We start from the raw sequence: 11,095 nt of genomic DNA, 5'->3' as shown, positions 1-11,095 counted from the left end.
TTAGTACGCGGCCCATCGGGAATTTCCCGATTTCCCTATGGCCCAATCCGTCCCTGTTGCTGTACACTGTTAAATTTTTAATATGACAACTGTTGTTTTGTTTATCCTGCAAATTCAATTGACAAAATAATGAAAACCACAAATGGTTTATGGGTGTATTGTTATTTGTTCTATTGAGAATAGGAATTAAAACTATATTTTTATTAGATTCTACAACACGGTCCCCTCAACGAGACAGGAAAGACAGAAACCATAAAGGAAAGGGTAGAAAGAAAGATAGAAAAAAAAAAGGAAATGGTATGTTAAACTATAAAATATTGTGTAGACTAGATTGACTATGTATGCAATTTATTGTTTTAAATGTGCAATGCTTTATATTTTGATAGAGATGGTTCCTCCTTCGCAACCAAATGTAACCAGGTTAACAGAAAATTCAGTGATGGTACGATGGTTTGTTCCACCAAATGATGGACTGCAAATTCGATTTTTTAAATTGCAGTATAAACAAGTTGGTGGTAGTTGGAATACAAGCAGTGATGATATACAAATGCATATTCGATGTTATCAAGTGGACAAGTTATTACCTGATCACGATTATGTGTAAGTATTCAATATAATATTGGGTTTATAGATTTACTTATATGCAAACATAACAAACTATATTTTTGTAATTAATTTAAATAAAATAGTTTGTCAACAAACATTACCATGTTTCAGAAAATTACATTTTTTTTTTAAGACTTAATTATTATATTTTAATATATTATTATCTAAACATAGTTTTAGCATAAGCTAATTTATTTTATAATTATAAATGGTGAGTTTTACTTATGATAGCATTACAGTTTTAGAAGTTGAGTTTAATATAGTAATTCGATTAAGTTTAATGTATAACTGATGCATGATGGAATATTTTTAATATCATAAATCTTCATTATGTTTCAGATTTAAAGTAGCCGCAGTATATTCAAATGATGATAATAAATCTGGTCCAACTTCAAAACATTTCTTTTTGAGTAAAGGACCACCTAACAGATCTTTAATACCGCCAACTTTAGTATCAGCCAAAGCCGTTGATAGTACTTCTATATTATTAGAATGGGAGGTATGTAGTATATTATATTTAAAAATATATAATATGTTTATTTCAAACATCTTTATTAAAACATTATGGTTTATTTTTAGTACCTGAATTCTGTATTAGCTCCAGTTCAAGGGTTCTATGTATATTATCGAGCTACTAGTACTGCAGGGGATTACACTAAAGCCATTGTAGATGGCCAAGATACCCGTGTCTTTGTTGTTACACATTTAACTCCAGATACTTCATACGATTTAAAATTACAAAGTTTTACTGTACACGAAGCTTCCAATTTTAGCACCATACTCACACACAAAACATTTGGTATGTACCCTATTTACCTTAGATCAAAAGTAGTAACTTTAAATGCATGCAAATTCACACTATATATTTATATTTTTTTTCTAGTTATATTTTATATTAAACCCGTAGTATTATATTATTTAACATAACAAAAATTAATTTTTTAGGAGAACCTAAGACAAGTACTGATACTCCAAAGTGGACTGACAACATGCCCGATAATGTTGCAAATAATAATGTATATTCAACAATCGGTGGTGTGAAGTCACTCTACGTTTTGCTTGGTGCAGTTACTGCTGTAATTGGAGCTATTGTACTACTTATATTTTTTACCGTATGCATGTACAGCAAACGGTTGTCATCACACTCTAATTCTCCAGGTAAATTATTGCTTTTTCGTAAAAACTTCTAACTAAGATTGTTACAATGTATTGCTATTTTATGTTTAATTTCTAGAACTTAACAAGAGTTCTGAAGCAGTATCAGGGTTAGAGCCATTATCAATGAATGGGTTTGCCCTGAAAAATGGTAAAATGATTAATGGATGCACTTTACCAATGGCCTCTGAGAATACGCACGGGCATACTCATCCACCCAATGGATATGTGATCCATCCGATTAACATTACTAGTAATCCACTGGCTCCTGATGCTAAAGTAAGTTTTTGTTTTATGACCTTCAAATTTTTATTAAATTATAAAATTTGTTTATTTTTAGAATGCTATAGAGATCTCTTATTTGGCAAATCATAATAACAATTGTTCTGAAAATGAAATTAATTCATTGCCCAGACGAGCTATGCCCTTGCCTTCAGATACTCCAAGGACATGGCATTCTAAAGACGCAAAAGATGAAAACTATGTCTGAATTAAAATAAGTAAATGTCTAGAAACCATTGCTGAATACAATGTTGTTTTCAATTGAAGAACGGTGTTCATCTGTCAGACTGACGGCGGTTTTATAAACACATAGATAAGATGGAAATCTACAAGACTGAAAGCAAAGTCCTGCCAATAAATTGCTCATTGATAAGATACTTTTATAATTATAACAATTCAGTTTTATTTATGTGAAGGATTATTTTGTGTATACTTTTATTACACAGTCAACTTTTTTTTTATAAAAATATTATAATTGCATAATCTTTTGTGTACAATTATCAGCATTGATTTTTTAATAATTGATCTTATTTGTTTGTTAACTATTTTTTTTATTATTTTTTTTTACATTGTTATTAGTAATACAGGGTACTTATGTGATTTAGATTAAGAATTTATATTTATACAATTATAGAATTTAGTTTTTAGCGTACCCATGAATAATTGTGATCTGTGTGTTTAAACTTTGATTTCAACTAAAATTTTACTTTACTATCTACATAAATACTATTACAAAACAGTGGCATGTTGAACTTGTTTTTGACGAATATCAACACTAGACATGTTGTATAACAAATTATTCTAAATCCTTAATTTCAATTTTATTTTTGGCATAAACTACATTAGTTTACTATTTTGAGTTATAAACTAAGAATTCTATATCATTGCCATCCATCATAGTTTATTTGTGTTTCCTTAAATACTTTAACTATTATTATAATTTCATATTTATTTTACACAACCATATCAGATTACTGCCCAAGTGTTAGCTTTTTAATGAGTTGTCCTACACACATCACTGTTATATAATGTTCTCGTACTATTAGATTTGTTCGCTCATATTGTAATTCAGTATTAACAGTAACTAGTAACTATTTTCTACTTCCTATATTTGTGTTTCTTGTATAATGTTATCTGAATTTTTTAAATTTTAATGTATAGTTATAAATAATTTAACAATATGTTAAGTCAAAGTGCAATTTTAGTTTATTTTTACATATATTTTATTGTAAGTTCATTTTTATATTACATTTTTTTTTTATATATTCTATTATTTTCTTTACAAACCTTTCTTTAGTAACCACTCCTTAACTCTAGATACATGATCTCCGTGAATACATAAATGACCACATACTTCATGTACTTTAGTAGCAATTATTTTCTTATCTCCGTATACTCTCATCAAGTATTTCTTTATGGCTTCTTCTAACATCCATATGTTACCATCTACATTGTTTATTTGAGTTATGCGTCTTGTTCCTCTCATGGAAACTTTAAGATACACAGGTAGCATATGATTGCGTGTTCGATGGACAAAGTAAGGATATTTTCCAAATGTTGCTGTAAAACCATAAATAATCATAAAAATATGTAACTTTTATTATATAATTATTATATTCATTTATTTTTTTAACATTAAAGTATAAAGTTTAGAGAAGTATAATTTTTTATCAATACTTGATTTATCTACTTAATTTTTATATGATTTGGTAATATCAAAACATTATTTATGTTAAAAAAATATTTACTAACATTTTTATACTTTTTAAGATAAGTATTTTCTGTTATAATTACCTCATAGTATATGTATATATATATATATATATACATATATAGATATTATAATTAACACATTGTATTAATGTTATTTACCTGTCTGTGGCTGCCACCCTGATGGCAAATCTTTCCTGTCAGAAGGTGTTGGTATAGTAGTCAACGGAAGTAGTCTCTCAACAAATTTCCATTCTTCTGGTGAAGATGATACTTCATATTTGGCATAACACGATGAGTCTTGAGCTATTGGGCTTGAACGGTACGATGAATCACGTTTGTATATTAGACTCTGTACAATCATGATAATACATTTTAAAAAATGATCAAAACAATTTATTATTGTAATATACATTTTTATAATTTATAAAACATAATCCTAACTAACATTTATAAAATTATATTCTCAATAAATTGTATTATGTTAGTCAGTTCTATCTGGTAATGCCAGTCGTGACGCCTCGTAGTGCACAGGAGCATGTGAAGTATCCAAAAAAAATATTATATTTCTATGGTAAGCTATAATTAGTATTTAATTATTATGCACATATTCTGTAATATAAGAATTGTTTATTAAAAAAGAAAAAGTTTTTTGACTTAAACAGCTTTTTGTGTTGACAAGTATGTTTATAACTAATTAAATAATTTGCAGAGGACATAGTCAACGCGCTCTGGGCAGCTGTACAAATATTAGCTACAAGCATAGTCACGTCAGCAAGTAAAACATGATCTTCTGTAGACACATTTAAAGTATAGGACTTATTATTATTGTGAAGCGCTATCACGTCTATCACGTCTATCATTGAAATAAGTAATAACGCACCACTGTGCTTAAATGTTAACTACTATCGACATACGATAATATATGAAAAATAAAATAGTAAATATAATATAATTATAATTCATTCATAAATAATTTGAGCTGTGCTTAAACAAATTAAATGTAGATAAGTACCTAGATTGTTATGGGTATGAACATACAAAATTTGATTTTTTTTTAACCAGCCAACATAAGATATCTTATAAAATTAACTGTGTACCACCTTATGTGAATTTCACAAGCCGCCACTGGGTAACGATACAAAATTAATTTTAATTATCAAATTTAAAATGTATTTCACTGGTGATGAAGGTAGGTAGATAACTGATATGCTTTAATATTTGATTCCAATGATAATTTAATGCTTTGGGGCACTTGAAAATGGCAAAGCTTTGTTTAAAATCTTTCCTTATTATTTTGTAACCACCTATTTGTGATTCATGAGAAAATATATATGAAATTCAAAAATTAATTGGTTACAGAAAATTTACAAGTTTCTTACTGTACTTTGTACACAATAGTTTTAAACACTTCATTAATTATGTATTTGTATTCTAATTAGTGATTCTTGAAATATTTTAAAGCCACTTACGTTTAGTCGCAAAGAAATTCCACTTCTAAGCATGGCATTTTTGAAAAGTATTCGTACAGCCATAACGAGTTACGAGACGAGTTGTTTTAAGTGAAATACAAAAATTAATCTTATATTAGAAAAATGTTGGCTGAACAGTAAGCTAGCACGAAATACGAATTATGAGTAGTTAGGAAACCACAAGTATACTTATAGTATAATCTAAGACCGTGAGTATGCTATGTCCACAAATTGTTTTTGGTTTTTATCACTTAATTGATATCACAGGAAAAATAATTTTTTATCACAGTCCAGTCGTATCAGGGGTACGAAACTCTGTGAATTGGCCGAATCGGGCGATTGTAGCCTTGAACACGGTCTCCAGGGGGGCGTGGCATACGTAATCTATGATAAAAGTAAACAGTGGAAACAACCCGACCCCGCGCAGAATACCCTACCTATTAGGCGGAAACGGTTTTTCAATACGGGTATAACATCATGTCAGTGTTACGGAAACAGTTTCATTGTTCGGACTTCAGATCATAGGTAAACACTTCACCCATCAGCTGATCGAGTTTCGCTTCTATATTGTTCTATGGTCGTATTCTGTAAAAAGCTTTTATATTGATTGTGCACCGTGTACTAGTTGGTACTATCATTCGAGTATATATTTTTGGGCTTCAATCTTCTTCGATGGTGTCGGTTAAAATCTTCTTCTGGGTTAATATTTAATTTGTTGGCAAAAATTACTGCACTTTTTAATAAATTATTTGATACCATATTATTATCACTCATTCTGGTTAAACTGTCAATAAAATGTGTTAGTAACATTAAAATATAAATTTTATTTAATTCTGTAGCTTCTAGGTTTTCTGTGAAGATTTTTGTTTTATACATGACATCACAAATTACAAAATTTTTTCAGAGAGACCTAATGCAAGAGTACATATTTTTAGATTCTGAGTGGAACGATGAATGTATTGATTTTACAATGTGTGTTTTTATTTTATTGTGGACTATATATTAAATCTTTATTCAACACTAGCCTAAGCGAAAACGCGTTGCGCACCAGTAGTGTGCTTTCCGTGGCATGGTTCGAACTAACTGCGATCGATATATTAAAAGCGTTAACGATCGATCTCCGGGACATCTTATCTGTTCATACCGATACCAACACTATCGCACCTCGGAAACCGCACACTGACACGCAACAAATACATAATATAAACACGATGATGATTAACACACTGTTCAACAACAGTATGCTTGGCTGTTCAACTTTATTTTAGGTACAATTTATTATGCATCTGCAATTTGGATAATTTATTTTAAATGATTCAGGTAATGTTTGAGTAATGGACACGAATTAAGATATACCTTAATTATATCTTAAGTATATCTTAATTCGTGGTAATGGAATACTTATCAGGGCAAAATCTACAGTGTTTAGAACATAACACATTTAATAATTTGAACAATATTCTAGACTAGAAGAGGCAGTTCTTCGATTTATTTTAAAAAATACACTTTCCAAAAACACAGAAAATTATATTTTTGTATTTAACCAAGTCAGAATATTGATAATGGCTGATAAAACTATAGTTTATTATATTAAACAGTTTATTCTATTTTTAGTTTGTTTGTTGTTGTTATTTATATGGAGTGAGTGCAACATTTTTGGGTTATTTTAATTTTTTTTTTTTAATACATTGACAAGTATTACTTATATACTTTATTTGACAAAACATTTTTGACTTAACCTAACTGTTTAAGTGTATAATTGATTATTTTAAAACTATATACAAAAATGAATGATCAACAAGTGGACAGACCTTTACATTTACGAGATCACGATTATTTTTTACCAGGTATCTATAAGTGTTATAAATTAATTTACCACCTAATTTAGTTATATATCCAGACATTGTTGATCAAGTAGAGACACTAAGTTGTGGCGATTCTGATAATGATGATGTCTTTTCTGACGGAGAAAATGAAGGTGAATTAATTTAGAACCTCTGTTGTCTTGTCTAAAAAAATTGGTTTTCTGTTAAAATATTTTTTTGATTGTGTAATAAAAATTAATACCTGTATATATTATATATTATATATTATATAGTTCCAGTAGAACAAAATCCCGAGACTTACACCATAATTCCAGGAGTTCAGGTTGGTTCTCAAGTTTATGTGGACAACTTAAATTTTAAGTACTATAGAAAAAGTTCTGTACGAAACCGTTTGTAAGTCTATATACCCGATGAAAATTATGATTAGAAAATTAAAATTAATTATTACTAATACTACAAATTAAATAACCACCTTTATCTTTTATGTTCTTAAAGATATTTAGTTTGTCACAGAAAAAATCATAATGATTGGCCATTTTGCCCTGCCACAGCAAGTGTTAATTTAAACAATCCAGGTTACCTGTCATTAAACCGGAAGCATATCCATAGGCCTGAAATAATTAATAAGCCATTAGCATTCTTTAGAGAAGCAGTTTCTAAAAGAGTACTTTCACCTGGAAATTTAGCCTCTTCTATTAGACTTGTGTACAATCAAGAAATTGTCAAGTAAGTATAACCATGAAAAAATAATACATTTCATTTTCTTAAAAATTGAAATTGTAGTCACCCTGAAGCAGCAGAAAACTATACATGTCTTCAAACAGAACATAGAGTGAAAAGACAGCGACGTTGTAGGCGACCCCCTCTTCCCAGCTCACTAGATCATTTAGTACAAATATTAAATGATCCCATCCACGAAAATTACAGTCACACGATTCGAAGACCTCCAACTAGGTAAAAAAAAAAAATATATTAATAGATAAATAATAAAAGCAAAAAGTTAATAATAGTATTCATAACAAATCAATCACTTACATGAGTATGGTAATATATTTTATAATACGCAGATTTTTCCGAAGTGATTTGCCTTTGATAGTTGATGGCAACCAAGTAGGTGTTGTATTTGCCAATATGGAAATAATAGAGAGGTATCGAGCAGAATTGGGCACTGTTGTTGTAGCTGGAATTGATGGTACATTCAAAACAGTTCCTAAAAGTCCACCAGAACTTAAAAAGGGTGCTTTTGTCACATTCCAGATAGTGTATAAGAGCGTAGTAAGTAGAATTTACTACAAATAATAATAATAACTGTGTATCATAACAGATTTTGAAATGCCACTAATGAATGCAGTTCAAACTGTAATGCCTGAAACTAAATTGATGGGTTGTTGGTTTCACTTTTGCCAGGTAGGCATATATAAGTAAAAAGAGTACAAACTTTGAATGGCATTTTCAACACAATCTTCGATTGTATATGAATTTCATTTCACAGGCAGTCATAAGATACAGTAAACGAAAATTGAACAGTGTGTACCATCTTTTTCAAAGTAGCCCAATTGCAGCCAGAGTTTTAAGAATGGTTGTATAAGCATTGTAATAGTAGAGCAGTATAGTAGCTTTATTTTTTGCATTTCAAAATTTTAGGTATTAGCTCTACCACATTTACCTGCAGACAGAGGTCATCCGGATTGTCCTCAACATGACATTAATGATGGTTTCAGGGCCATCATTAATTATGTTCAACAGGTCCCTGACATTGAGCAACATTTGAGAACTTTTCTCATTGGATATGTTGAGAGATACTGGTTGTCTCAAATTGTACCAAAGATTTTGAGCATTTTTGTATGTGAATACAGGACCAATAATTATTTGGAATCGTTTCACTCTGTTTTATTGACACAAATGTCAAAACACCCCAATATATGAGATTTCATCCGTGAGGTTTTTCTATTAATATTATTTTTCTATAATTCTAATATATAGGTTTCAATTTATTATAAAGGTGTATTAATTCTTCCTCTACATAATAAATATCTATCATTTGTGTTTAATCATTGGTATATTTTGCTTATTATAGAGAAATTGACCCTGATTGAAAATCAATGTTTTGTAGAACTACTTATTTTTGAACTTTAAATGCTAATAAAAAAAAAATGTGGCTAAGGATTTTTAATATTTTTCAAATATCATTGTAACTATATAGTAGGAGCCTTGTATTAAATTTTCAAGTATTTTTACTTAACAAATAGAGTTTTATTGACATTCATAGAAAAAAAAACGAATAATATTGTAAAATGAAAACGTTCCTAAACAGTTCGAAACAAATCAAAATATTTTGAAAATTTTATCATGTATAGAAAATGGAAATATAAACAACCAGTGAAAATTGCATGTATCTATGGTCATTTAATTTAAAGTTACACCAAAAACCAAAATCAATTTTCTCGAAAACAGATTTTGCATAAAAATTCCCGTTTTTCCTTAATTTTTCCTTTGTTTTTCACGGCGCTTTTGAAAACTACTGGAAAAATTTTACTTTTGACCCCCCAAAGTACCAACTAGATTCACTTTCCTATCAGAAAAGATACTGTTGAAGAAAATCGGGGCACTTTTACTGTCCTAAAAGGTGATGACAGACACAAAAAAAAAAATTAAAAAAAAAAAAAAAACACACATCATTGTAAAATCAATACATTCATCGTTCCACTCAGAATCTAAAACCAAAATTAAATATAATAACTTTCCAAGATGACACTAAGAGTGATACATTGACACAGAACTTTTTGGTTATATTGTATATATTACAGTACTCCAAAACCTGGGTCTGTAGATCGAGTATTCTACGCTAGCCTTCGGACCGATCCTTGGAGCAAACACTACAAATAACAAATGCAGAACCAGGAGGGTTTGGGCTCTGGGAGTTGTAATTTAATACTAAACTGTTAATAAAAATATGCAAAATAAAGTATAATGTGCTAAAACCCTAAAATTTTTTAAACAAATTGCTTACAATTAAACTTGGAAGGTCACCTATCTATAGTAAGTTGTGGCACTGTATATAAACGTGTTTCTAATTTGTTTCTAAGAAACAAAGATTATAACAGACGACAGCATTAAAATATCGTAAATACTAAAATACTAAATGGACTGAGCCCCAATACTCGATGGTGATTAATTGGGGAAAATTAAATTCAACTACCTATAATGTAATCATAATTCAAGTATTAAATTCCACGAAAAAACCGTTAAATTTTTTGGTCGGGAATAGGTTTTAGTTATAAAACCGGGATTGAAAATATGTGGTAACCGCTTTAACGTTAATATTTAGATATTTACCTTGATTATCGATAGCTAATAACCGCTTCCAGCATTCCAAAACTAAAAGCGGTTATCGGTTTTCGGCTCTCAAATTTACGGTTTTTTACCGGTTTTCGTTACAAACCGGTTACCGGTTTTAAGCCCTGATTTATATTTAATATATTATATCAGAGGCGTACCCAAGAGGGGGGTTTCGGGTCTGGACCCCCCCCTTGAAATTTCTACGTTTACACAATTTTATTATTTAACAGTAAATAGTATAATAATAGTAGGTTTACAGTGTATTTTAATTTCTCATTATCTTCAATATACAAAGCTTATAGATTATATTATTATATAATATATAATGTGTTAACCGTTTATTACCAAATAAAAATTGATTTAAATTATACTAAGTACCTATACCTATTGTAGTAAACCTTTCTGTATATGTGTGATTGTGTATATAACTATTGTGGCTATTATTATAGTTATTAACAGTAATTTGTTGGTAATGAATTAAAATATAATTATAATTAGAGAACAGATAAAATAAAAATGTTGGACCCCCCCACCATAAAAAAATCCTGGGTACACCTCTGTATTATATAAATATTTTTTGTTACCTATTTGTAGTTCTTAAATATTATTTACTATTATATTAGGTATTTAGGTCATAATGGGTATAATAAATTATATTTGAATTTTGAAATAATCATAAATTATAATAAAATCATAATTGCTGAT

The 11,095-nt window shown here is 29.2% G+C and overlaps 3 protein-coding genes across 5 annotated transcripts in view; 2 read left to right on the top strand and 1 right to left on the bottom strand.

Moving 5' to 3' along the window:
- The window catches only part of LOC100163890 (interference hedgehog), a 21,784-nt gene extending 18,476 nt beyond the window's left edge, over nt 1-3,308 (top strand). For both annotated transcript variants that reach the window (XM_029487912.1, XM_001952541.5), the window contains 7 exons: nt 208-297; nt 387-600; nt 946-1,105; nt 1,186-1,405; nt 1,552-1,764; nt 1,841-2,040; nt 2,102-3,308. In XM_029487912.1, the coding sequence (XP_029343772.1) occupies nt 208-297; nt 387-600; nt 946-1,105; nt 1,186-1,405; nt 1,552-1,764; nt 1,841-2,040; nt 2,102-2,251 (1,247 nt within the window). In that variant the 3' untranslated portion in view covers nt 2,252-3,308. The remainder of the gene's footprint in view (nt 1-207; nt 298-386; nt 601-945; nt 1,106-1,185; nt 1,406-1,551; nt 1,765-1,840; nt 2,041-2,101) is intronic.
- LOC100165926 (probable 39S ribosomal protein L49, mitochondrial-like) lies at nt 3,227-5,428 on the bottom strand. Its single transcript, NM_001246034.2, has 3 exons — nt 5,226-5,428; nt 3,916-4,105; nt 3,227-3,603 (listed from the first exon to the last, which is right to left on the bottom strand). The coding sequence occupies exons 1-3, from the start codon at nt 5,286-5,288 to the stop codon at nt 3,323-3,325; spliced, it is 534 nt and encodes a 177-aa protein (NP_001232963.1). The 5' UTR covers nt 5,289-5,428; the 3' UTR covers nt 3,227-3,322.
- Nucleotides 5,429-8,220: 2,792 nt separating this feature from the next.
- Nucleotides 8,221-8,993, top strand: LOC107882574. 2 transcript variants are annotated; one of them, XM_029487910.1, is made up of 4 exons: nt 8,221-8,313; nt 8,376-8,458; nt 8,544-8,630; nt 8,696-8,993. In XM_029487910.1, exons 2-4 carry the CDS (start codon nt 8,384-8,386, stop codon nt 8,975-8,977), a joined length of 444 nt encoding a protein of 147 aa, XP_029343770.1. In that variant the 5' UTR covers nt 8,221-8,313; nt 8,376-8,383; the 3' UTR covers nt 8,978-8,993. The 2 variants fall into 2 exon arrangements, with proteins under 2 accessions (XP_029343770.1, XP_029343771.1); XM_029487911.1 differs by lacking the exon at nt 8,221-8,313 and having other exon boundaries at nt 8,365-8,458.
- The last annotated feature ends 2,102 nt before the right edge of the window (nt 8,994-11,095 follow it).

The sequence above is a fragment of the Acyrthosiphon pisum genome, chromosome A1 (genome assembly GCF_005508785.2).
Source record: "Acyrthosiphon pisum isolate AL4f chromosome A1, pea_aphid_22Mar2018_4r6ur, whole genome shotgun sequence".
Lineage (NCBI taxonomy): Eukaryota > Metazoa > Arthropoda > Insecta > Hemiptera > Aphididae > Acyrthosiphon > Acyrthosiphon pisum.
This window is presented reverse-complemented; position numbering and strand designations above follow the sequence as displayed.